Genomic DNA, 26,092 nt, shown 5'->3' with positions numbered 1-26,092 from the left:
CACTTGGTGACTTCATCCAATTTTATGGGTTCTGTTATCTTTACACAGATGTCTTACATCTGACCCTACTTTCTCTCCTGAGTTTTAGTCACACATCACCAACTAACTGCCCGTTGGACATTTCAAAGTGTATGTACGATAGGCATCTCAAATTCAACATGTCCAAGGCAGAACTCATTTTTCCTACCTTTCTTTTGAATGTCCTTATTATTGCCAAGGGTACCATTATTCTTCTGGATAATCAGTTCACATCCTTTGTGATCCTTGATTCTTTGACTCTCACTGTTTTATTTGGTCTCACAACTTGGTTTAGAGCAACTACCTGGATTTAAGGATCCACAGAAAACTGGTACCCAAGAAGTTGGTACAACCATGAGTTTTATTATACAGCAAGCAGGCAAAAACAAAAGTAACACACACAATATGGCAACGCAGAAAGACTGAGATCTTGCCATACAAGGCCAGGTCACTCACATCCCCATCACCAGATGTGGTCAGGAAATTCCACAGGATGGCCTACTGATACCAGACTCAAGTGGAAGGGTTTCTTAATCAGGACTAGAAGTTGGGTTGGGGTCTAAGCTGATAAACAGGGAGTCCAACAGTATCAATGCATGACCACTACAGTTAGCCAGGAGCCTTGGCTAATCAGAAACTGAAGTGTTTTTCATGTTTGGCATGGAATCAGAATGAGCCAGGGCAATAGAAAAGCATAGGTTGTCCATTACTGCTTTCATGTTGATGGTCATTAGGACCATTCTCGTGTTGGAGTGACTACATGTTGGAGTTCTATCTCTTACAATTGCAACACCAAACAATACATTCCATAATCTCAATCATCACACACTCATCCCACATATCCAGTTGGTTGCCATATCTTTTCTACCATCACAACGTTTCTTGTGTATGTCCTCTCTCCACTAACACGGGCATCACCTTGGTTCAAACTCTGAACACCACTTGCCTACACTATTGGGACTGTCTCCTAACTGTTCTACCAGCCTCAAGTCTTTCCCCATTCCAACCCATCTTCTGCACAGTCACCCAAGAGATTTTCCTAAAGTGTAATTTGGACCATGAAACCCCTCTACTCAATAAAGTTCTGTGGCTCACTCTTACTGCAGGATCAAATGTGAACTACTCTGGTATTCAAAGCTCTTCATACTCTCCTACCTTCCAGCCTTTCCAGTCTTCTGTCACATTCTTCCCTTTCATGAAGTCTACTAGCCTGTTTACTATTCCTCACACATATAATGCTGCCAATCTTATCCCTGATTTTTGCCTTTTGTACTAGCTGTCCCTCATCTCTGGTTTTCCTAAAACTCATCCCAAGGGTCACCTTCGACAGTAAATCCTTTCTGAGTTTATAGCTGCTAGCATCTTCTCTCCCCAGAATGCCTTATGGTAAATTTGTATATATACACACACTTTTATATGTACATGTTGTCATATCAATATGGGATGACTCCTCCATTTTTGCTACATCCTCCAATTACATCATCTTTCATCTCTATATACCAGACAACTTCATCTTCAGTTGGAGGATTAAACATATTGGAAAGCTGGAAACACTGCACTGTAAGAGGATGCACAGGGGTGCAGAGCTGGAAGAGAATGCAGCACAGAGTTGGAAGGAACCTCAGAGGCCATTTAATTCAACCTCCTCTTCTTACAGATGAGCACACTGAGGCCCAGGGAGGATCGGTGACCATCCTATGGCCACACAGGGAAGAGGAAGCAGAAGCACGCTTCGTACCAGAAGGTCCTCAGGGGAGCTGGGTCTACAATGCTCTGGCCCTTTGTGGCTCCATATCAAACGGAACCTTGTTAACAGCCAAGCCTCATCCCACTTTTCAACAGGTGAAATAGGTGGGAGGCATTTACACTGCTAAAGCTAGACTAGCAGTAGTTATTGTATTCACCTCTTCCCAAGCAGCCAAGGGACAGATTATTACAGTTACCTTCAGTGTCAGCTCAGGGATAAGCCCATTGCAAAGCTGAAAGAAGACCAGATTAGAGACAGAACCACCATGATGGAATCCTTGCCCTCATGACAAGTCTGGTCCAACCTGGGTCTGTTTCCTCATCTATAAAATGGAGTTGGGCTGGACCAGATCACTCCTGAGATCCTTTCTAGATCTACATCTATGATTCTTGAAGGCAAGCACATTTCTAGTAGGGTTTGTTTCATTCTTTGTTCTTAGCCCCAAGCACTCAGAACAGTGCCTGTCACACAGTAGGTACCTAATAAATTCTTGCTTACTGACTGACTGATCTTATAAAAGGATGCCCAATTATAGTCTAATCATGCAGAGGCTAGCAGAACAGGAAGCAACAGAAAGCCAACATTTCCTGTGGGGAAGTGTGAGACGAGGGAAAGGGCAAGGGAACTTTCCCAGGTAATTTTGGATTGGAGCTGCACACTGCTTTTTGCTTGTTGGGGGGTGGGTGGGAAGGATTTAGCAGCTATTACTAGGAGTCTTGTGTTCCAAGAACACAAGAAAGAAGGAAAAAGACTGTGAAAATGAATAAGAAAATTCAAACCAGTGTCAAGAGACTGGAACAGAAAAAGGAGAAGGAGAGGAGATGTGCTGAATCACTGAAGTAATTATAGGGGTGAGAGTCTTTGTGTGATTGGGAAATCTGTCCCTTCTGAGCCAGTCCAGAACTCATTGGCAAGATCACACATCTGGCCCCTCTGGCTCATACTGCCACCACCCTAATTCAGGTCCTCATTGCCTCTCACCTGGACTACTGTAATAGCCTAATTGATTTCTCTTTTCTCCAGTCTCTTCCCTCTCCAATCCTTCCTTCACATAGTTGTCACAATATTCTTCCTACTTCGCAGGTTTAAATCACTCCTTTACCTTCAGTGGCTCACCATTGCCTAAAGGATAAAAAGCAAACTCCTTATTCTAGCATTCAAGGCCCACCACAAAGCTTCCTATCTGGTCTAATCTCCAGTTATGCCCTTGCACACACTCCACTTCAGTCCAGCTGGGTCCAGTTCTCCTTCACCTCAACACCTCTCCTGTTTCATGCTTTCACTCACCAACCAGTTATTAAGTATCAACCTGGTGAAAAAACCCTCTTTTAAGCTCTCGAGGACATATAAAGATAATTATGACATGGTTTCTGCTCTCATAGAGCTTACAATCTAAAAGGAAGGATGCAACACCCACACCATAAAGATTATACCATATGCAATAACTTAGCTAGTATTCAGAATAAAAGCACAAGAATAGTGTGCTTCCTACCATGTAGCTAGCCTAACATTATTAGAACCATTATATACATATATATATTTAATTAATAGCTGTTTGAAGATTATAGAGTCTTCCAATTCAACCATCATTTATAAAAGAAGTACTATGTATAAGACTGCTAGAGTTTGGGGCGGCCAGGTAGCACAGCGAGTAAGAGCACCAGCTCCAGTGTTGAGAAGACCTGGAGATCGAATCCCGGGCTCAGACACTTAGCACCCACCCAGAAACACCTGGCCGTGTAACCTTGAGCAAGTTACTTAACCCCAATTGCTTAGGGGCGGCCAGGTGGCTCAGCGAGTAAGAGCATCGGCTCCAGTGTCGGAATGACCTGGATCAAATCCGGGCTCAGATACTCAGCACCACACTCAGAAATAATAACTGGCCGTGTAACCTTGAGCAAGTTACTTAACCCCAATTGCTTTAAAAAAAAAGACTGCTAGAGTTCTCACTCAGTGTCTGAGAATAACAAAGAATCAAATGACACAAACCCCTGCCCTCAGGAAGTTTGCATTCTACTATAGGGAAGATGGAGGACATATATCACACAATCACAGAACTACAGAAGGTGTCTCAGTAGCCATCTAGTTCAAAATATATGCCAAAGTAATCTTTACTAAAGCATTCTGGAGAAGTGGTCATCAAGCTACTACTTGAAAACCTCCAAGGAAAGGGAACCCACCACTTCTCTAGACAACACATTCTACTTTGGGACAGCTCTGTTAGGATATCTTTCCTCGCATCAAGTCTAAATGTGTCTCTTTGCAACTTCCACCCATTGCTCCTGGTTCTGGGGCCAAATGGGACAAATGAATCTTTTCAGGTACTTTAAGACAGCTATTGTGTCCCCCCAGTTCCTTCAACCAATTCTTGTCTGTCATGAACTCAAGGTCCCTTACCATCTGGAGCACTCTCCTCCAAAAATTCTCCAATTTATTAATGTCCTGGAAGTTATGCCCTTCTTAATAGAGCTCAAGATTGTCTTAGCTTTTTTGGCTGCCATATCTCACTGCTGATACACAATGACTGAGCTTATAGGACAGATCTTTTCTTATAATAACTGCTATTTATCCAAACCTCTGTCATTTTATACCTGTGAAGTTGATTATTTTGTAACTAAGTACAAGACTTTATATTTATCTCTACTGAATTTCATCTTTTTAGATTCAGTCCAGTGATCTAATCATGGTCCTTTTGGATCTTGATTCTATCATCCACCGGGCTGGCTATTCCTCTCAGAATGAAGTCATCTGCAAATTTAATAAGCATATTTTTATTTTATATCTTTATCCAAGTTATCGGCTAAAATGTGAAGGAACAGATGGCTGACCATAGATGCTTACAGGTGATGAAGAACTCCACCCTGCTGTGATGATCCAGAACCATTGATAACTCTCTGTGAGTCTGCCATCCTGTACATTCTAAATCCTTATCACTTAAGGCTTATCTTTCCATCTTCCCCAAGAACAGTAAGAGATACCTTATCAGATACTTTTATAAAATCTATGTAAAGTTTACATCTAGCATTTCCCCTTGTCTATAAAATATAAGATGGGGGTGGTGGACAAAGGAAGGATTCAGATAAAGTACTCTAGGAATATTAGAGGAGTTAGAAAATATTTTGAGCTGAGGAAATCTGGGAAGGCTCCATAAATAAAAAGATGAGGAAGGTAGGCATTTTAGGCAGCAGAGACCATCTACAAGAATGCAGAGAGGTATGAGATAGTGTGCTGAGTTCTAGGCTGGCTGGAATGCAGAGTACATTAAGAGCAGTGATATGAAAATCAGGCTGGAAAAGGTAGAATGGAGTTGGACCATGAAGGGGTTTAAAATGCCAGGCTAAAGAATTTGTATTTCATTCTATAGTAGGAAGCTACTAAACAGGAGAGTAATATAGTCAGATCAAAGTCTTAGGAAGATAACTTTGGCAGTTGTGTAAAATACATATTGGAACAGGGAGGTGCTGCAGAGAGGGAGACAATTAGAAGACTCTATTGTCTACAGGAGATAATGAGGTAGAACTAGGGTGTTAGCAGTATGAGTCAAGAGAAAGGGAAAGATCCAAGTGATGGATGAACTTAAAAAGGTTAATAAAGTTGGGAAAACGGAATAGATTTTACTTCTGAGTAACCAAATCAAGATAAGTTTTAGTTAAAGAAAACAAACAAAAAAAAAACCACTCATAACTGAGAATAAACATATAAATTTGCAATCCAAACAAATATCAAGAATTAATCAACAAAAGGAAGAGGAGTTTCCAAATACACTAGAAGTATTTCAAATGCAATCTGTACATCTTAAATAAAACAACTCTAATGAAAATAGGTTCTTTAATACTCCAGGGATCTGTCATTTGTCGATGCAGATGTTTGCTTCACCAAAGCAGATCGCCACCCTTCTATAACTTAGGAGAGAGATAGTCTTCAAAGCACTGCTTTGGATGAAAAACTTATCCCTGTGGCCAAATTATCCCAAATGGGCCACATGTACATTGGGGTGTATATTTTATAAAGTGCTTTTCTTACTATAAACCTGTGGTAGAAGTCACACAAGGATTCTTATTCCCATTTTAATGACAAGGAAGTTTTATTTGTGTAAGCCACACACCCCATTCCAGCTATAATCCCCTTCTAAACTGTGATTATTGCTATCTTTCTCTTTCTTTAAAATATGGCATATCTTCCATGGAGCCTTCTTTATTCTAAGCAGCCAGTGATTTAAATAAAGCTTAACATCCCAAACAGTTTATCCCTCTCTGATTTACACTAAACATCCCTCACATTCTAACTTCTATCACAATTATTTGTGTACGTCTTATATCCCTACTGTGCTGTAAGGTCTTCAAGGGTAGAGACTATGCCTTTTTTCATTTATGTGTCTCCAATACCTAGCATATTAATAACAGACATTAATAAATATATGTTGCATTTATTATTGTCAATGAATTAAAGAACTCTTCATGGTCCATGAAATGATACAGATCCACGGTCGTCACCATAATTAAGGACATCTGTTCTTGGCCCTAGGAAGAAGAGATGCATATGGATGGTGGGTGACTCTCCGCTGAGAGGCATGAACGCATACATAGATCAATGTGACATGACCAATCAGAAGATGAGCTGTCTTCATGGGGCATGTCACATTCAGGATGTGACAGTGAGCCTTCAAAGATTTATCAGACAAGATGTCCATTGCCCACTTTTGACAAATATAGATGGAAACAAATTATATCATCAGAAGGAACCTAGAAAGAATTCCTCAGAATTATGAAGTTCTTAGCATTAAACTGAAGGTCTAGAAGGCACAGGGGTCATTTTATCATTTCTGCCAGTTAAAAGTAGGGAGTTCAGAAGGTGAGGGAAGAACAGCAGGCTAAAAAGACATCAGGGAGAATGAGATTCGAATGTCTGGATCAAGGTTTCAGATTCAGAAATGAAGAGCTCTTTGACTAGGGACAGAACATACTTAATGAGGATGATTCCCACCTCTTAGCAGAGGCCTGATGAAACAGAAGTGCAGAATGAGACGTGCATGTATAGGAGTAGACACTATGTGAATTTGTTTTGCTTGACCATCCTTACATCTTACAAGGGAGCACCTTTTATTCTGAGGGTGAGAATTATAGGGAAGAGAGTGGGTAAGAATAGTGAAGCCCAAAAAGGAGCATAGAGTACCAATGAAACATTTTAAAAAATCCATAAAAAAGAGCAGAAAAGCAAGCCCTGGGCCTGCTATTAGGATATATTGGGATGTAAATCCTGTCTCAATTTAATTCAAGAACCATTTATTGAGTAAGTGCTATGTGTCAGCCACTGTGTAACGTGCTAGTTTTAGACTCTACCTTTATTATCCAAGGGAAGTCACTTATTCAATGAGATAATATATAAAAGTGCTTGGCCTTTACATATATATGTATACCTGGATAATACATATAGATAATGTATGTAAAGCATGGCACCCAACACTTAGTAGGGGCTTAGTTTCTTTCCTTCCTTAACCTCAGATGGTTGATATGGGGATAATACCAACAGTACTCACTTCACAGGGTTGTTGTGAGACTCAACCAAGATAACGCACATAAAGTACTTTGCAAATTACAAAGCTCTACAGAAATGTCAGCAGTTGTCAGTGATTATCATCACTGGTAATTACACTTTCCACTAAATGTTTGGTGTCTTTTTTTCAGAGACACTGGAAATCAGTCCCTTAGACTTTTGAAAGAGCGTCTCCTCCACATCCAGATTTCTTTCTTAGGAGAGTCCCTGTCTAGTCCAGTTTCTCTTCCCATCTCCAGTTTCTCTAGAGTCATTTTGACTCCCCCATGTTGCTTATTAGGGATTGAAGTGTTGGGGTGCAAATGTGCTGGTTTTATTGTCACCAATCATTAAGCTAATCTGTCCCTAGAAATTCTGACAATATCTCTTCCATTTTTGTTGGTTTACTGGTCTCCTCCCAATTTTGTCTACAAATGCTTTAGGGGTGATTTGGCTTAGTTAGGGTCTCAAACCAAGCTTTCTGCAGACTTTTACTTCATTTTCTGCTTAACCAAAGAAAACATTTCCTAATGATGAGAGCACTCAGGGAAAATCAGAAATGGAAAGGGCTGTGCTAGAAGGTAATAAGGATGACAATTGATACTTGTACAGCACAATAAAGATACATAAAGCACTTTCCTCACAACAACCAGGTATTATTATCAACATTTTACAGATAAGAAAAGAGAAAGTATTCACAGGGTCATACAGTTAATATCAGAAACAAGATTTAAACCTGGGCCTCTGCGTCCAGTGCTCTTTCAAACACACTAGAGCAGGCCTGCACAACCGCCAAAGGATTTTGGGTGGCCTGTGAAAAATGTAGAGGAAAACTTCCTGTATATTTTTCACAGGCCACTCAAAATCCTTTGATGGGTCACAGGTTGTACAAGCCTACACTAGAGTAATGAGTTTCCTGGTCACTGGAGGTCTTCAAATAAAAGTCAGAGAATCATTTGCTAGAGATGTTGCAGACAAGAGTCGTGCTTCTATTGGGAGTTAGACAAGATAACCTATGAGGTGCTTTCCAATTCTAAGATTCTATTGCTTTCTAAAGAAAACAATTTGCTATATACAGTCCTCTATCAGGCATTTAGAGGGTAATTTCATAGCAAACAATTGGAAATATATGCCAATATCATCATCCTCAACAAACATTTATTGAGTGTCCAGTTTGTACAAAACAATGAACTAAGTAAAAGCGATATAAAGAGGCATAAGACATGGTGCTGGACCTCAAGGAGAGGTCCTCTTGAGAGAGAGGATATCACCATATAAATACAAATAAATAAATGAGATTGTAGGAGATGCTATGCAAATTATGGAAACAATATAATAGTAGGAAAATTTAATGTGCCCAGAAAGTTTAATTATGGAAAAGCATAAATAAAGCAATTTTCTGTAATTGATCATTCTTCCTTATCCCTTGTCATGGTCACTCCAAATGCCACAATACACAGGTATTACTCAATAAATATTTGGTGGTGGTGATGATGTCAAATATAACTTATATCCATAGTTGATTATAGGAAACTGTTGAGTAGTGACATTTATTTACAGTTAAGTTTTTCTCACTAGTGGTGCAACATACCTGTTTGCTACTGTCATCTGAACTATCTCCAGAACTGGAAGAATGGAGAAATTGCTTACTCAGCTGGTTCAACTCTTCTCTAAGCCTTGCCTCCTCAGACTTGCTATTAAATTGCTGCCTCTCAGCATTTACATCTTGTTCCTGTTGAGGATGTTCTTCCCTTTCCATCTCTTTTGGATAAGTGCCCCCCTTCACTGGTTCCTTTAGCATGTCCATCTGTCTGCTACCTTCTGCTAATTCAGGACTTGATGCAAATGTAACAAAAACCATTCAAAATGTTCATTATTGTAGCAGCAGATAAAGAAAAAAAATTTAAAAGTAAAGACTGGAAGCATGATTTACTAACTAGATGTATTAACAAAGCAGATACCCTGTTTCTACGGGCTCAGTTCTTCCCTGCCAGCTATGTAAAGGGCAGCAATGCACTGTGGCAGATAATGGATGCAGTCCCTCTGCCCCCTCTAAGGTTTTCAACCTTAGTTCCAACCAGGTTTATGTTGTAGCCAAGTAGAAAATGCTAGTTTTGTGGTCATATAAATTTATTTAAATGATCAACTGTTTAAAAAGTTAAATTCAGCAAAACAGTAAGTTGTTTTGGTCTATGCGATGTTAAATAATACATTTGACTGTATTTTCCACTTTTTAAGCCAGCAGTTTAGGCAAGTGCAGACGGAGCTGGGAGGCATGCAGAGAAAAATGACCATATGAAGCTGTTAGAGATTGCAGCTGTCTTTCCTTCTCCACCATCCTATTTACACCATCCCCAAGAATATCTAAGGCTCACTGTATATCCAAATAGGACTTAGGACTATTGCGACTGTGTACAGAGTTGCTCCACTTCTATGGTGAGAAATTTTGTGTTTTCCTCAAAGCATTAACCCATGGGACTTTCATCCTTGACATCACAGAGCAGTATCTACTACACACAGAACTTTAATTTGATGCTATAAATAGACTGGATTCTAGTCCTCTAAGAGGTTTATAATCTAAGCCACACATACTGTTGTGAATATGCATGGAAGACATGCCTATACATGAACATATAAGGGATTAGATGATTTTCTGGTAAAAGGGATGAAGGGTTACAGACAATATATCACTTGTATTACAATTAAAGATATTAACTATAGTTCTTAGTCTTTACTGAGCAAAGGGAGGGGAAACAGCTAATTTTCCTCTGAAAGATTTTATGCAGAAAATATTTCCTTTCTTCTGACCTCTTATAGCACTTCATACATGTCATACTCTGACTATATCTTATTTTTCATGAGAGCTATTACATAGCTATTATATAATACTCCATTTTGTGTATGTGTAATAAACCCCCATTAAACTAAAAGCCTACTAAGTACAGGAAGTATGAATTATCTTTCTATCTTTCGATACTTACAACAGTGCTTGGTGAGTGCTTAAAAGTATTCCATTAATTAATTTTAGGAACTGTTTACATGCTAGAAGAGGCTATGAGGTAAGGGGTGATCTGGGCATATGACATTCTTTCATTTATAGCTCTATGACTGAAGAGAGATGAAGTAACAGATGTGGGGTATGTGAGAAAATGGCAATAAGGAGGTTGTTTAGAGCCCTCCGGTTCTAAAGTACAGGGCAAGAATTTCAAATTTTATAAAGCTTCCTAAATAGGTCTAACATGCACATACCTACAAGAGAGAAAATACTCCATAGGCTGACCCATGTGTTCTTCTAAATACACATTCACATATAATACTGCTAGAGCTAGAAATATTGCTAGCCTTCATGCAGTTATGGAACCAGAATGGTTAGTGAAGTAGCCGGGAGATGCTGGTACTGTTTCTATTCTCATGGTGAACTCTCTTTCTTTCTCTCCCCTGTCCAAATCCACTCTACCCCCTCAACCTATCCCAATGTAGGATACAAAAGTCCTTGAAGAACAGAAAATATAAGCTACCATATTATGAGCTCATCTTTTTAAAAGGGAGAAAAAGTCACTTTAATAAAATTTAGAATCAGGCAGCAAGGAAGGTACTTTTGAAGTCACAAATCAATGGATCCCGCTAAATGAAGTACCACTACAGAGCAAGTAAATTTCCTTCTATGACACAATGACAGTAGGTCTTTCTTTAAGGTTAGAAAGAAAGGAACAAATAATACAGGGATTCTATCTCCACTTTTGTTTCTATCCCATTGGCCACCACTCAACAAATAAAGATTGTATTTTATTAAATTTTTTTATTTTTGGAAGGCAATTGGGGTTAAGTGACTTGCCCAGGGTCACACGGCTAGTTTTTGTGTTAAGTGTCTGAGGCCAGATTTGAACTCAGGTCCTCCTGACTCCAGGGCTGGTGCTCTATTCACTGAGCCACCTAGCCACCCCTAACAATTGTATTTTAAAAACTATACTTCTATTTAGTGGGGACATGGACAGACATATTTCCACTACCACAGTCAGTAGGCGTCTATCAATGTCTCAGCATTAACTTGTAGAAATGTAAGAATGAGGTTCACAAGGAACAAGTCTTGGTGTGGATGTCATTTAATAATTTCTAAAGTGATCTAGATAAGAGAGCTGAATTTATGTTAAATCTACAAATCGAGTTTGGAACAGAAAAATTTCATTCAAAGTATTGATAGGGAAATAAACCATTAAAAAACCCAAAAAGATAAAGTTCAATTGTAATAAATGTTAGTTTTTATGCCTAGCAAAATTACTGACCTGGCACCAGTTTTGCTGTAAGCTATTGAATTAATCTAATACAGGAAATATGTGATGAGACCAAGATCCATGGTCCAAAGCTCAGTGTCAAGTCATTCTTGCTTCTTGCTATAATCTTACAGTCCAAATTCTAGTAACCAGGCTCTTGTCTTATTCCTTGTAATCAATGTACAACATTATACCTCAATTACAACAAACTGGAATTCTATATTATTCTCTCATATCCAAATCCTTTTTTTTTTTTTTAAAGCAATTGGGGTTAAGTAACTTGCTTAAGGCCAGTTATTATTTCTGGGTGTGGTGCTGAGTATCTGAGCCCAGATTTGATCCAAGTCATCCCGACACTGGAGCCGGTGCTCTTACTCGCTGAGCCACCTGGCCGCCCCTAAGCAATTGGGGTTAAGTAACTTGCTCAAGGTTACACGGCCAGGTGTTTCTGGGTGGGTGCTAAGTGTCTGAGCCCGGGATTCGATCTCCAGGTCTTCTCAACACTGGAGCCGGTGCTCTTACTCGCTGTGCTACCTGGCAGCCCCCCAAATCCTTTTCTTAGTCTCATGCTCTTTGGGCCTGGAGCCCTACTTTGTTCATCTAAAGTCCTACCTCATAAGCCCAGTTCCTGGGGCTTGGTTTTGAGAGATGCTGACAAAACTCCTCTCCTCCTTTCCACCACTAATGATAAACATCTGTCTTGTCTGCTACTGCCAAGATTGTCAACCTGCTAAGTCATACACCTGTTATCCATGCTTCTAGGGGTGGGGAACCTGCAGCCTTGAGGCCACATGTGGCCCTCTAGGTCTTCAAGTACAGCCCTTAGACTGAGTCCAAGTTTTACAGAACAAATAATTTTATTAAGGAGTTTTGCTCTATGAAGTTTGGATTCAGTCAAAGGGTCGCATCTGAGGACCTAGAGGGTCACATGTGGCTTCGAGGCCACAGGTTCCCAACCCCTGGTTTAGATCTTCCCAATAGCCATAACTACTGGATCTGCCTGCTGTTAAGATCAATCATCAATATCTGCCCTGCCCTGCCCTGCCTTGCCCTGGTGGGCCCTCCTTCTGGGCCCTAGCCATCTCTGATCTTCTTCATCTGACTCCTAATAAAACCTCAGTTCTAACATTTAAAGACCAAAGACAAACTTAACAAACATCGAGGAAAGACAAATTGGGAACAAGCAGTGTGCAGCAGAAACACAGAGCTCTAAGTTGAATATGGAAGTCAGTAAAAAGCACTTATCCTAACATCTGAGACAAGGGCCAGGTGGGTAGGGCTGCATATCCATTTTGCCAAGCACACAATTTGGCACACATCAGGAATTTGATAAATAGACAGACAGGCCCTTAAAGGCCTCTAGCACAACCTCCCACATCACTGCCAGAGCTCTAGTACCTTGCAGTCCATGCAACTTAGCATAGTTGACAAGTATCTCCTGGCAAGGCCCTGGGAAAAAGTCCTGTTATAAGGCCTCCAACCATAGCTGACAAATTAGACAGTAATGACCCTGCAGATTCAAGAGACTGTGCATCCAACCTGGAACTTGGCAAAGACTTGTCTGCCCTGAGGACTGTCAGACTCAGAATTAATGGACTGAAGAAGATGAAGTTACTGTGCTAGTGGAGCCAGACCTCTGCCCTGGGGCCTCTTTAGGATATACCAGGGTTACTCAAAAAAAGGAGTCCTTGATTAAAAGATGGTTAATTGGCTACAAGCATCTGTTAAAAGAACTTGTCCTTCAGGGAGAACATCTGGCTGTTACCATTGACCTCAGGCTGGCCCCTGACCTCACAATCCTCCACATTGGTCCTCTAACTCCAGTTGGCCTGCTGTCCATACATCTGTCTATTTGGCCAGGCCTGCTCCCAAAAGCCCCCGAGCCAGCACATGGTCTCATCTATGATTTCCACTGTATCTGCTTCATCCCATGCCAGTTCCCTGACCCACTCTTGCCATTTCCTTAATTGGATTGGGATTTCTGTGTTATAGCCTGACAGAGCACTTACCACCCTTGCTCTAATGGACCTGTGTCAACATTTGTACATTACAACGAATTAACTGTTATTTCTTCATAGCCATTTGGAAAACCACCTGAAACAAGCTTGTCTCTTCATACCTGGGGAAGAAATTGGCCCATGCCAGGTTCCTCTTCCCAGATAAATCTTTACTTCTGCACTCACACATGCTAGTTATCTCATTCTTCTCAAGTCCATCTCTTCTATCAAGGCTAGCTCCTTCAGTCAATTATCTTTGACCCTAGCCATTGAGCCACCTGCTATTTCAATGTCTCTGAGTCATCCACCTCCTTACCTCTTCTGGGTACCTGGGGATAGTAGCTTTACCAAGACATTTGTCCATATCTAGCATCATGAATAGCAAAGATAGCAACAACTCAAAGAAGAATCCCTGAGGGGAAATAAATGAGTTGCACTGCAAGAATCGATCAACAATATGCTTAGCCTAAAGAAAGAGGAGACTTAAAGGAAATATAATAGCTGTCCCCTAGGCTGGCACAAGGTACAGGAATTAAGACTTGTTCTTAATTCTGCCCAAGAGGGCAGAGCTAGGAGTAATAGGTAAAAATTGCAAAGAAGTTTAGGTTTAATGTTTGGAACAGCCTCCTATCAATTCTATTACAAAGTGGAATGCACTGTCCTAGGAGGCAGGGGGAAGATTTTTGAGCAAATGGCTATTTGTGAAGATACTGCATAGAATGGGTTTTTTTCAGCTTCCGGAATACGGTATGAGTAGGCTTATCCTCATAGGTTTATGAGGATCCTAGGATTCTGTGCATAAATATTTACAGAGCACCTCCTCTAGGCAAGGTGCTTTTCTAGATCCTGTGAGTCTGAATGAAAAAAAAGTTATGGTTTGGGGCAAATAAGGAAATAAACAGGCAGGTAAAGTATTAAGAGAGTGCAAGGCTAAGGTTTGCATCAGGATGTATTACATAGTGCCAGAGCTCCAGCTGTGGACCTGGCCACAGAAAGCAGATGGACAATAAGACCTCTTTAGAGGGGAGCAAGACTGTCCTTATGGCAGGATTTCCTAGGTTACCAGAAGGTTCAGAGCTAAGACAAGTCTTGACAACTGCTCTGAAGGACCATGGCTCTAAGCCATATTCCTGAGTTACAGATTTTTGCTCATTGTGATTTTCTGTAATATTTTCTTCTCTGTTATGAAAGCCACTACTCTAAACCAGGCCCTCAGAACTCATGCTTGGATCATTGCTAAAGTCTTATGGTTGTCTGCTCTTCTCAGTTTTTTTTTTTAAGCAATCGGGGTTAAGTAACTTGCTCAAGGTTACACGGCCAATTATTTCTGGGTGTGGTGCTGAGTGTCTAAGTCCGGGATTTGATCTCCAGGTCATCCCAACACTGGAACCGGTGCCCTTACTCGCTGAGCCACCTGGCCACCCCCTCTTCTCAGTTTTAACCACAATACATTTATCATGTGAAAATGCCCAGGCTTTAGGTAAAAGTTTCTTCAATTATTTAGTGGGTGATATATATGGGAGCAGGATACAGTAGTATCCATTGTTTCTGGGTGGTTTTAAAAATTAATTAATTTTTAGTTTTCAACATTCATTTTTATAAGATTTTGAGTTCTAAATTTTTGCCTCTCCCTTTCCTTCCCACCCTCTCCAAGATAGCAAGCAATATGATATAGGCTACACATGTACAATCATATTAAACACATTTCTACACTAGTCATGTTGTGAAAGAAGAATCAGAGCAAAAGGGAAAACCCATGAGAAAGAGGGAAAAAAGAGAAAGAAAATAGTATGCTTTGATCTGAATTCAAATGCCATAGTTCTTTCTCTGGATATGGATGGCATTTTCCATTGTGAGTCTTTTGGAAGTATCTTAGATCATTGCATTGGTGAGAAGAGCTAAGTCTAAGAAAGTTGGTCATTGCACAACGTTGCTGTAACTATGTACAATATTCCCCTGGTTCTGCTCACTTCACTCAGCATCAGTTCAAGCAAGTCTTTCCAGGTTTTCTGAAATCACCTGCTCATCATTTCTTATGAAACAATAGTATTCCATTACATTCATATACCACAACTGGTTCAGCCATTCCCCAACTGATAGGCATCCCCTCAATTTCTAATTCTTTGCCACCACAAAAAGAACTGCTATAAATATTTTTGTACATGTGGGTCCTTTTCCCTTTTTATGATATCTTTGGGATACAGATGTCATAAATATATGTAGTGATATATTGCTGATATTAAAGTAGTGATATTGCTGGATCAAAGGGTATGCACAGTTAGACCTTTGGGCATAGTTCCAAATTGCTCTCCAGAATGACTGAATCAATTCACAACTCCACCAACAATGCATTAATGTTCCAATTTTTCCACATCTTCTCCAACATTTATCATTTTCCTGTTCTGTCATGTTAGCCAATCTGATAGGTGTGATGTGTTACCTCAGTGTTGTTTTAATTTGTATTTCTCAAATATTTGTATTTTTTCATATAACTATAGATAGCTTTGATTTCTTCATCCAAAAATTGCCTGTTCATATTCTTTAACCATTTATCAATTGGGGAATGATTTGTATTCTTATAAATTAGACTCAGTTCTCTATATATTTTGGAAATGAGGCCTTTATCAGAGATATTGGCTGTAAAAATTGTTTCCCAGATTTCTGCTTTCCTTCTAATCTTGGTTGCATTGACTTGGTTTGTACAAAACCTTTTTAGTTTAATGTAATAAAAATTATCCATTTTATATTTCATGATGTTGTCTATTTCTTGTTTGGTTATAAATTTTACCATTCTCCATGGATTTGACAGGTAAATTCTTCATTGCTCTCCTAATTTACTTATATTATCATCCTTTATGTCTAAACTGTGTACCCATTTTGATCTTATCTTGGTACATAGTATAAAATATTGGTCTATGCCTAGTTTCTGCCCATACTATTTTCCAGTTTTCCCAGAAGTTTTTTGTCATATAGTGAGTTCTTATCCTAGAAGTTGGAGTCTTAGGATTTATCAGACAGTAGATTACTATAGTCATTGCCTACTGTGTCTTGTGTACCTGACCTATTCCACTGACCCACCACTCTATTTCTTAGCTAGTACCAAGGAGTTTTGATTATTGCTGCTTTATAATAGTTGTAGATGTGGTACAGCTAGGTCACTTTCCCTTGACTTTCTTTTCATTAATTCCCTTGACATTATGGACTTTTTGCTCTTCCAGATGAATTTTGTTATTATTTTTCCTAGCTCCATAAAATAATTTTTGGCAGTTTGATTGGTATGGCACTGAAAAAGGAAATTAATTTAGGTAGAAGTGTCATTTTAAAAAATATTACCTTGGCTTACCCATGAGCAATTGATATTTTTCTAATTATTTAAATCTGATCTTATCTGTGTAAAAAAGGGTTTTGTAATTATAATGGGTATACAATTTAGACATAATAGTTCCTGGCTTTGTCTTGGCAGGTAGACTCCCAAATATTTTATGTTGTCTACAGTTACTTTCAATGGAATTTCTCTATCTCTTGCTGCTAGGTTTTATTAGTAATATATAGAAATATTAATGATTTGTGTGGGTTTATTTTATATTCTGCAACTTTGCTAAAGTTGTACATTATTTCAAGTAGTTTTTTAGTGGATTCTCTAGGATTCTCTAAGTATGCCAGAATATCATCTCCAAAGAGTGATAGCTTTATTTCTTTGACTATTTTAATTCCTTCAATTTCTTTTTCTTCTCTTAACACTAAAGCTAACATTTCTAGTAGAATATTGAATAACAGTGGTGATAATGGGCATTCTTGTTTAACTCCTGATCTTATTGGAAATGCAATAGCTTATAATAATATAGTAATAGCTTATTATTATAACAATAGCTTATCTCTATTACATATAATGCTTGTTGATGATTTTAGATAGATTCCACTTACCATTTTAAGAAATTTTTCTATTTTATTCATGTAAGCATTTAGAGATATAAAAATTTCCCTAAAAACTGCTTTGGCTGCATCACATAAGTTTTGGTATGTTGTCTTGTTATTGTCATTCTCTTTGATGAAGCTATTGTTTCTATGATGTGTTGCTTGACCCGCTCATTCTTTAGGATTAGATTATTTAGTTTCAAATTAATTTTAGTCTATCCTTCCATGGCCCTTTATTACATGCAATTTTTATTGTCTCATGATCTGAAATGATGCATTTAATGTTTCTGCCTTTCTGCATTGAATTATGAGGTTTTTAATGTCCTCGTGCATGGTCAATTTTTGTGTAGGTGCCATGTACCACTGAGAAAACAGTATGTTCCTTTCTATCCTTATTTAATTTTCTCCAGAGGTCTTCTAGATCTGATTTTTCTAGAATTCTATACATCTCCTTAACTTCTTTCTTGTTTATTTTGTGGTTAAATTTATCTAGTTCTGAGAAGGGGAGGTTGAGGTTCCCCACTAATATAGTTTTGTTGTCTATTTCTTCCTGTAACTCACTTAACTTCTCTAAGAATTTAGATGCTATGCCACTTGGTGCATATATATTTAGTATTGATATTATTTCATTGACTATGGTACTTTTCAGCAAGATGTAGTTTCCTTCCTTATCTTTTAAAATTAGATCTATTTATGCTTTTGCTTTGTCTGAGATCAGGATCGCTACTCTTGCTTTCTTTACTTCAACTGAAGCAAAATATATTCTGCTCCAATATTCTACTCTTTACATTTACTCTTTATATATCTCTCTCTTCAAATGTGTTTCTTGTAAACAACACATTGCAGGATTCTTGTTTTTAATCCACTCGTTTGTCCACTTCCATTTTATGGGATAGTTCATTCCACTCACATTTGCAGTTATGATTACTATGTCTTTCTCTCCATCCTATTTTCCTGTTTATATTTTTCTCTCTCCTTTTACCCTTTCCCTCCTCACCAGTGTTTTGCTTCTGATCACTGCCTCATTTAATCTTCCCTCCTTATTATCAACCCCCTTCCCTTTTCTTTCCCCTTTCTCCTCCTACTTCCCTATAGAATAAGATAGATTTCTATAACTAACTGAATGTGTATGCTATTCTCTCTTTGAGCCAAATTTGATGAGACTAAGGTTCAAATAATGCTTGCCCCTTTCCCTTCTTTTCCCTCTATTGTATTCAGTCTTTGATACTCTTTCTGTGATGTAATTTACCCAATTCTGCCTACCCCTTTCCTCTTCTCCCAGTACAATCTTTTCTTTCACCCCTTATTTAATTATTTTTATCATCATATCAGATTCAATTTATACCCACACCCTCTGTCTATGTATACCCCTTCTAAATGTTATAATAAAGATATAGTTCTCCAGAGTTATAAGTATCCTCTTCCTGTGTAGGGATGTAAATAGTTTGACCTTATTGAATACCATGGTATTTTTTTTCTTTCCTGTTTACCTTTTTATGCTTCTCTTGAATCTGTATTTGAAGAATAAAGTTTCTGTTCAGCTCTGTTTTTTTTTCATCAGGAATGACTGAAGGTGCCCCATTTCATTGAACATCTCTCTTTTCCCCTGAAAGATTATACCTAATTTTGCTGGCTAGTTGATTCTTGGTTGTAATCCAAGCTCTTTTACCTTCCAGAATATTATATTTCAGGTCCTCCAATCCTTTAATGTAGAAGCTGCTAAGTCCTATGTAATCCTGACTGTGGCTCCACAATACTTAAATTTTTCTTTCTGGATGCGTACAGTACTTTTTCCTTGACCTGATAATTCTGTGATTTTAATACAATATTCCTTGGAATTTTCATTTTGGTATCTCTTTCAGGAAGTGATAGGTGGATGACTATATTGCCCTCTGGTTCTATGATATCAGGGTGGTTTTCCTTGATAATTTATTGAAAGATACTGTACCGGCTCTCTTTTTTTTTTTTAACATGGCTTTCAGGTAGTCCAATAATTCTTAAATTATCACTCCTGGATCTATTTTCCAGGTCAGTTGTTTTTCCAGTGAGGTATTTTACATTTCCTTCTATTTTTTCATTCTTTTGATTTTATTTAACTGATTCTTGATGTCTTAAAGAGTCACTAGTTTCCATTTGCCCAATTCTAATTTTTTGTAACTCTTTATTTTGGTTTTTGGGAGGTTTTTGTTTTGCTTTTTGGAGGGGGGAAGGTAGGGCAGTTGGGGTTAAGTGACTTGCCCAAGGTCACACAGCTAGTGTGTGTGTGTGTGTGTGTGTGTGTGTTAAATATCTGAGGCTGGATTTGAATTCAGGTCCTCCTGACTCCTGGGTTGGTGCTCTATTCACTGTGCCACCTAGCTGCCCCAAATTCTAAGTTTTAAGAAATTATTTTCTTCAGTTAGTTTTTGTACTTCCTTTTCCATTTGACCAATTTTAATTTTTAATGAATTATTTTCTTCAATTTTTGTCCTTCCTTTTCCAAGCTGTTTAATCTCTCTTACACACCTCTCATTTCTTTTCTCAATTTTTCTTCTACCTCTCTTATTTGGCTTTTAAAATCCTTCTTGAGCTCTTTCAAGAAGGATTTTGGGGCTTGAAACCAATTCATATTACCCTTTGGGGTTCCAGATGTAGGTGAATTGACAATGTTGTCCTCTTCTGAGTTTGTGTTTTGATATTTTGATCTTCCCTGTCACCATAAAGTTCTCTATGATCAAGGTTCTTTTTTGCTTTTTGCTCATCTTGTTAGCCTGTTTCCTGGCTTTTGAAGTTAAGCTCTCCTGCTGGAGCACGGGGGGCACTGTCCCAAGTTTCTTGTGCTGGGGGCAGGGACCTGGTCACTGGTTTTGTGTGCTGAGGCCAGGTAGGATTTTTATGCATTTCCCTGGGGTTACACAGAAGTATGTGGAAGTCTGGCCCCTAGAGGATACCTGTTTGCTCTGGGTTGTGCTGAAGTACCTGCAGGTCTGGCAGCCAGAAGATGCCTGACTGCACTGAAGCAAGTGGAGGTCTGCCTGCCAGAGGAGCATCCTGCACATACAGGGCTGCACTGATGTTGTTGGGTGTTTTCTATGGCATCAGTGGACACTGCATCATTAAGCTGGTCTTGGGACCATTTTGCATGTAATAAAGAGAGAATGAGGCTGAATTTAGCATCTTCTGCATCCCTTGGTGATGACTAAGACTGAAATTCTCAGTGTTCAATAGTCCAGTTTATATCTTAACATGATCTAAGTGCAATATCCTCTACAAGGGATCATTCAGGCTATACTGGAAGGCCCCCAGTGAAGTGAAACCTTCTATGTCCTTAGGTGATTTATTCTACTATTGGATTCTTCTAATTGTTGGGAAAATATTATCAGGCCTAGATTTGCCTCTCTGGACTTTCCACCCAGGGTTCCTGGATTTGCCTTTTGTACTAAGAAGAGCTGGTCTAACCCCTCTTCAACATGATGAATGTTTATAGATAGCTCTCACCTCTTCTCCAGTTCTTTCAACCAATCCTCATGGGGATGGTAACCAGGCCCTTCTCTATTCCAGTAGCCCTCCAGCACCAGACTGTTTGCAAAGAGATAATTAATTAAAACCAGCCCAGATAACCAGTGACACTATCAGACTCCACAATGTGGAGTCCTATCAGTACACAATGCTTGCACACAATTTTATTCTATCTATACTGTTTCCCTGCACAAATCTATCTAAATACACTGGTATTAAACCAATCTTCCTCAAAAACTGTTTTATCACATAATGCCAGGGCTTAAGGAACTAATATTAATAACATTTAAAGTTCTCATTAACTTCATCCCTAAGCCACTACTATCTCTGTAACTTAACCTCTCATCTTCCTTCATAATTCTACATCTGCTACTCAGTATTCACAGTAGATAACTGCTTATGTGATTTGATTTCAGGGGGTCCCAAGCTCTGCAAAATCTCCCACTTTCTCAATTATGCCTTGCATTTTTTTTAAGCAGTTGGGGTTAAGTAACTTGCTCAAGGTTACATGGCCAGTTATTTCTGGGTGTGGTGCTGAGTATCTGAGCCCAGATTTGATCCCCAGGTCATCCCAACACTGGAGCTGGTGCTCTTACTCGCTGAGCCACCTGGCCACCCCAATGCCTTGCATTTTTTAAAAGCAGGAGGCAAAGCCTTTTAATACACAATTAAAGATAAGGTTTAAAATGCAAACATACCAATAATAATAACAATGATAATAATTCTTTTAATAATAATATTATCTAATAATAAGTTTTGCAAAGCATTTTTTCCAACAATCCTAATATACTATACCCCCAATTTTATAGATAAGAAAACTGAGTCTCAGTGCGGTTAGGTGGCACAGTGATTAGAGCACTGGCCCTGGAGTCAGGAGGACCTGAGTTCAAAGTTGGACCTAGACACTTAACACACAAAAAAAAACTAGCCGCATGACCTTGGGCAAGTCACTTAATCCCAACTGCCCTACCTTCCCCCTGTGAAAAAGCAAAAAATAAAAAAAGAAATAAAAAAAAGAAAACTGAGTCTCAAGATAGTTAAGTAATTTGCCCGAGGTTATACATCTAGTAAGCATAAGAACTGAACTTTAAACCTAGCTCTTTACTAACTTCAGGTAAATTGTTTTTTGCTACTTTATTATCTTCCCTCTCTGGAAAGGGCAATATAGACTCATATTAATTTTAGTTATATATAATATATGATATATATATATATATATATAATAAATAACTATTCCTTTCCTTCAGAATGCCTACAGGATAAAGTCCAGATTCCTTAATCTGATACCTATCTGCTTTTCCAGAGTTCTTTCCTACTTACCCCTTCCCCCACATGGGAAACCTCTCCTTCTATCAAACCAGTCAATTGGTTTGTACCCTGGACCTCTCTGTGCTATTTATCCTGTTCTTCTTTTCAAGAATGCCTTCTGCCCCTTCTTCCTTTCCACCTATCACAAGCCTACTTCAAATTACATCTTTCTCTGGATATTTTCCTGATCAGTTGCCAAGCACTAATCTATCTTGTCATCAAATTATTCCATGCTCAGAATCAAGTGTTGATTACTTTGTAAGTAGAGCTTAGGCAGTGATACTTGGTCAGTCACATGACTAACACCACCCATAGTTCCCTTTTATCAATTCCCATCCTTGAAAATTAGTTGGTGTGTCCTCTGGGGCTACCTGTAGGCCACACTTTTGCAGTTTCATGTGGTATAGAATCCCAAAGCTAAATCAGATTGAGCCTCAATCATCCCATTACCTTGTTATAACGTAGTTGTGGCTTAGATATCTTTTGCCTATGTTAGTCTTACTGACCCTAAAGCATAGCCAAGCATTTAGCAAAGGTAAAATGCAACAAAACAAAAACCTTTGCTACTAGACCTGGGGTTTTAATGAAAATAGAGAAACCCTGGAAGAAGAAAAAATAGTTACAAAAATGCTTCTCAGAATTTAGATTAAAAATATCTGGGCAAACTTTATAACTAATTGGTCCATTCATAACATTTGTAAAATCCAAGAAAAAAGTGAAACTCCAGGAATGATCCACTAAAATGAAATTTAATTTTTAAAAAGCTGATCATACGATAAAATTTACTAAATTTACCATGGTTGCTGTCTTTCTCCCCTCAGTCTCTGATTTGGTTCTTCAGGTGTATGAGCTTTAGACACTCCTGGATTTATCATTGCATTAGTATCTGCAGCTTTTACCCCCATAGCTAACTGATTTAAGTGCTCACATTGTTGTGAAAGCTTCAAGACCTGTAGAGTTAAAGTGAAAACTTTAGCAACTTTATCTTATACTCTTTCATAAACTATGCAATTAAACCCTCTATTGAAAGCTATGTAATTCTTGCTTTGAGAAGTGATACCCTTAAACTATGAGGAACGGAATGCACATGGATGTCATTGTCTTACCAGAGATCTTTTCAAGATGATTTGGACTTGTACAACCAAGCCTCCACTGGCATCTAATTGTAATGTGATGATGACCATGGGTTTTCCAAAGCTAGGCCATGCTGGAACCTCTGGCAAATTCTGCCAAGTTCAATAGGTTTTGATTCTGAGCCCAATGATTAAATCTATGTGTGTTATTCAGGAACTAGCCTAGCTAAGTTCAAAGACTCTCATCAGGTAATGTAATTTTAGTTAATTAATTAAGTAATTAAGTAATGTAATTTTGGCCACGGAAACCTATAAAGAGTCTCTATTAAGTGTAATAGGCTTTGCAATGTGTACCGGGGAAAGGAAGTGTCTACAGCTGTGAAATTACAGCTTTTAAAATTAAAATTTAAAGTTTGTATATGTTGACATATACAAACAGACCCATTCTTAGAACTTCTTGGCTTCCAGGAGAAGCGTGTAGAGAAGTAGAGCAACTGAAAATTTTAAGAGCTCTATATTCTGCTCTTAAGTCACTCAAGATGACTTGGTCATCAATGTTCTACATTGTTCTACAAAGGTCTACAATGTTCTAGGGCTTGATGCAAATAGCACAGTGTCATCCACAGGGAGGAATATCTGGATGACTTTACCATCCACCAGAATCCTTCTTCAACTTGACTCTGTATTCACCTCCCTCACAGTAGACTTCTGGGTCACATGACCACCAAGATGGATGACTAAATGTTTTCTCCACCTACCACTAATTCTTAAAAAAAAAAGACCCAAAAGAGAAATTATGCACCAGAGACTGAGAAATTACAGTTGTCTCCACAGGACCGGAGAGCAAGAAGCTCAACTAGGTAAGAACATTATGAATTAACGAGGGGAATGCTATTCCATAGTACTCACTTGGTCAGTACTCCTTCTCCACCAGCCTCCACATTCTGGCACAGTGCACAAACCAACCTACTTCATTGTACTTTGGGACCAACTTAAGGATTTCCCTCCTGAAGTCTCTACTGGCACATATTGCCCCTAACTTCTGCCCAGTGTTCTGTTACAATAAATGGAGAAATTCAGTTCTACCCAGCCACATGTGCAGGAGGAGATATATAAGAGGGAAGGAATAGATTCTGCCTGGGATGTCCCCTAAATTAGGAAACCTCAAGATGACAGCTACTCTGCCCAGAATACCCATCCCCAAGTCTGCAGAAAATAACAGACATTGACTAAGCCAAGTCAAAGAAGTAAAAAAACTGAGGGAACCAGGGCAGGTGCCCATTGTGTGAGATTTAACTGGGACTAAGGAAAATGGGAGTGGCATCCAGATGTGATCAGTCCTGTCCCCCCAGAAGTTGCTTGGGGCACAGATTGGGTCCAGTGAAAAGTAAATTTCCCAGTGTGGGAGGAAGTCAAGATAGCTTTGAGGTCCAACCCTGAGAAGTAAACCCACTATCAAAGAGGAAAGAGCCAGAAAGTGAGCAGTAGGGAAGGATAAAGGGAAAAAGACTAAAACTATGAAAGGTCACAGAAGGGAGAAAATTCAGTTAAAAACCTAAAGCAAACAGATGAATAAACATGGCAGATACTAAAATCAAAAGGAAGATGACTACCATGATATCTGAGTGCAAATATAGCTTAATAAATATTGCAAGGTAAAGAAATGATGAAACATTTGAAACTTGATGAAACACAGAACTTGATGAAACACAGAATTCTGTGTAATGGAAATGCAAATTTAAAGATCTTCTCTGCCCTTAGGCCCTCTGATAGGCTTAAGAGACTCTGAGAATCTTCCTTGATTTGAAAATATACTCTGCCTCCTAATAGGCTGAATGTGGTCACATGGAGCCTGTGGCAGGAGGCTTGGTTTTCAGGAATGCCCACACCTTGATGCTGTGTGATTGGGAAGTGGGTCAAGAGGGTGGCTACATTCTCTGACCCAGGAGAAGGCTATATAATCCCTGATGTGAGGCTTTACTTGGGGGCTCACTTTGAGAAGTGTTCTGTGATTTGATCAGATGAGACTCTGGGAAGCCGTTGTTGAGAGCACCCCGGCTCTGAAAAACCCAGATGTTGATTTGGTATGAATATAATGGTTGGACAGTTTGGAAACCTGTCTACTTGATCTGTTTCTCTGTCTTGATAATTCTGTCTGTATACTCTGAAGTTTGGGGTGCTGACCTTTTTCCCCTGAACGAAGTAAACGATATATGTTTGACTGATTAAAGTAAGCTTGTTAACCCATTTTGAGTTGCTTTCCTTTATCAAAGCAGATCCAAGAACCTGTGTTGGCAGCCACCCTGGGGATGCTGGGGTGCTTGCTGCTACACCCTGTGAATTCCCAAGAGAATGTGGAACCCCAGAATTTCCAGAATGGTTTAAGAGAGAAATAAGAAGCTGGAGAGAAGAATTTAGATGGGAACAACTAATTAGTAGAATAGAAAAAACTTGAATCCACATTGGGGAGTATCTCCAAAGAAATGAAAGAAAGAACAATAGATTGGGAACACAAACATATCGATGTAAAGTGATATGTGGAAAGAACATACAAGCAAAATACATTGATCTTGAAGACAGGATGTAAAGAGACAACTTAAAGATCACATAGTTCCCAGAAGAACATGGCAAGTCAAGAAACCTGAACACCACGATGCAAGAAATATTACAAGAAAGCTGACCATAACTACTGCATACAGAAAAAAAGAATTAATCAAAAGAATCCACAAATTA

General features: G+C 38.9%; 1 protein-coding gene across 1 annotated transcript in view; it reads right to left on the bottom strand.

Annotated features, from left to right (window-relative positions):
• The window catches only part of LOC138146343 (phosphopantothenate--cysteine ligase-like), a 208,870-nt gene that overhangs the window by 71,854 nt on the left and 110,924 nt on the right, over positions 1 to 26,092 (bottom strand). Inside the window, exons 15-16 of the mRNA XM_069068159.1 lie at positions 23,082 to 23,236; positions 8,889 to 9,132 (exon numbers count right to left, since the gene is read on the bottom strand). Coding sequence (XP_068924260.1) covers positions 8,889 to 9,132; positions 23,082 to 23,236 — 399 coding nt within the window. The remainder of the gene's footprint in view (positions 1 to 8,888; positions 9,133 to 23,081; positions 23,237 to 26,092) is intronic.

The sequence above is a fragment of the Petaurus breviceps genome, unplaced genomic scaffold (genome assembly GCF_028583685.1).
Source record: "Petaurus breviceps papuanus isolate PSGF00001 unplaced genomic scaffold, PetGlider_PUasm1.0 90760, whole genome shotgun sequence".
Lineage (NCBI taxonomy): Eukaryota > Metazoa > Chordata > Mammalia > Diprotodontia > Petauridae > Petaurus > Petaurus breviceps.
The sequence above is the reverse complement of the archived record's forward strand: the minus strand, read 5'-3'. Positions and strand labels throughout refer to the sequence as shown.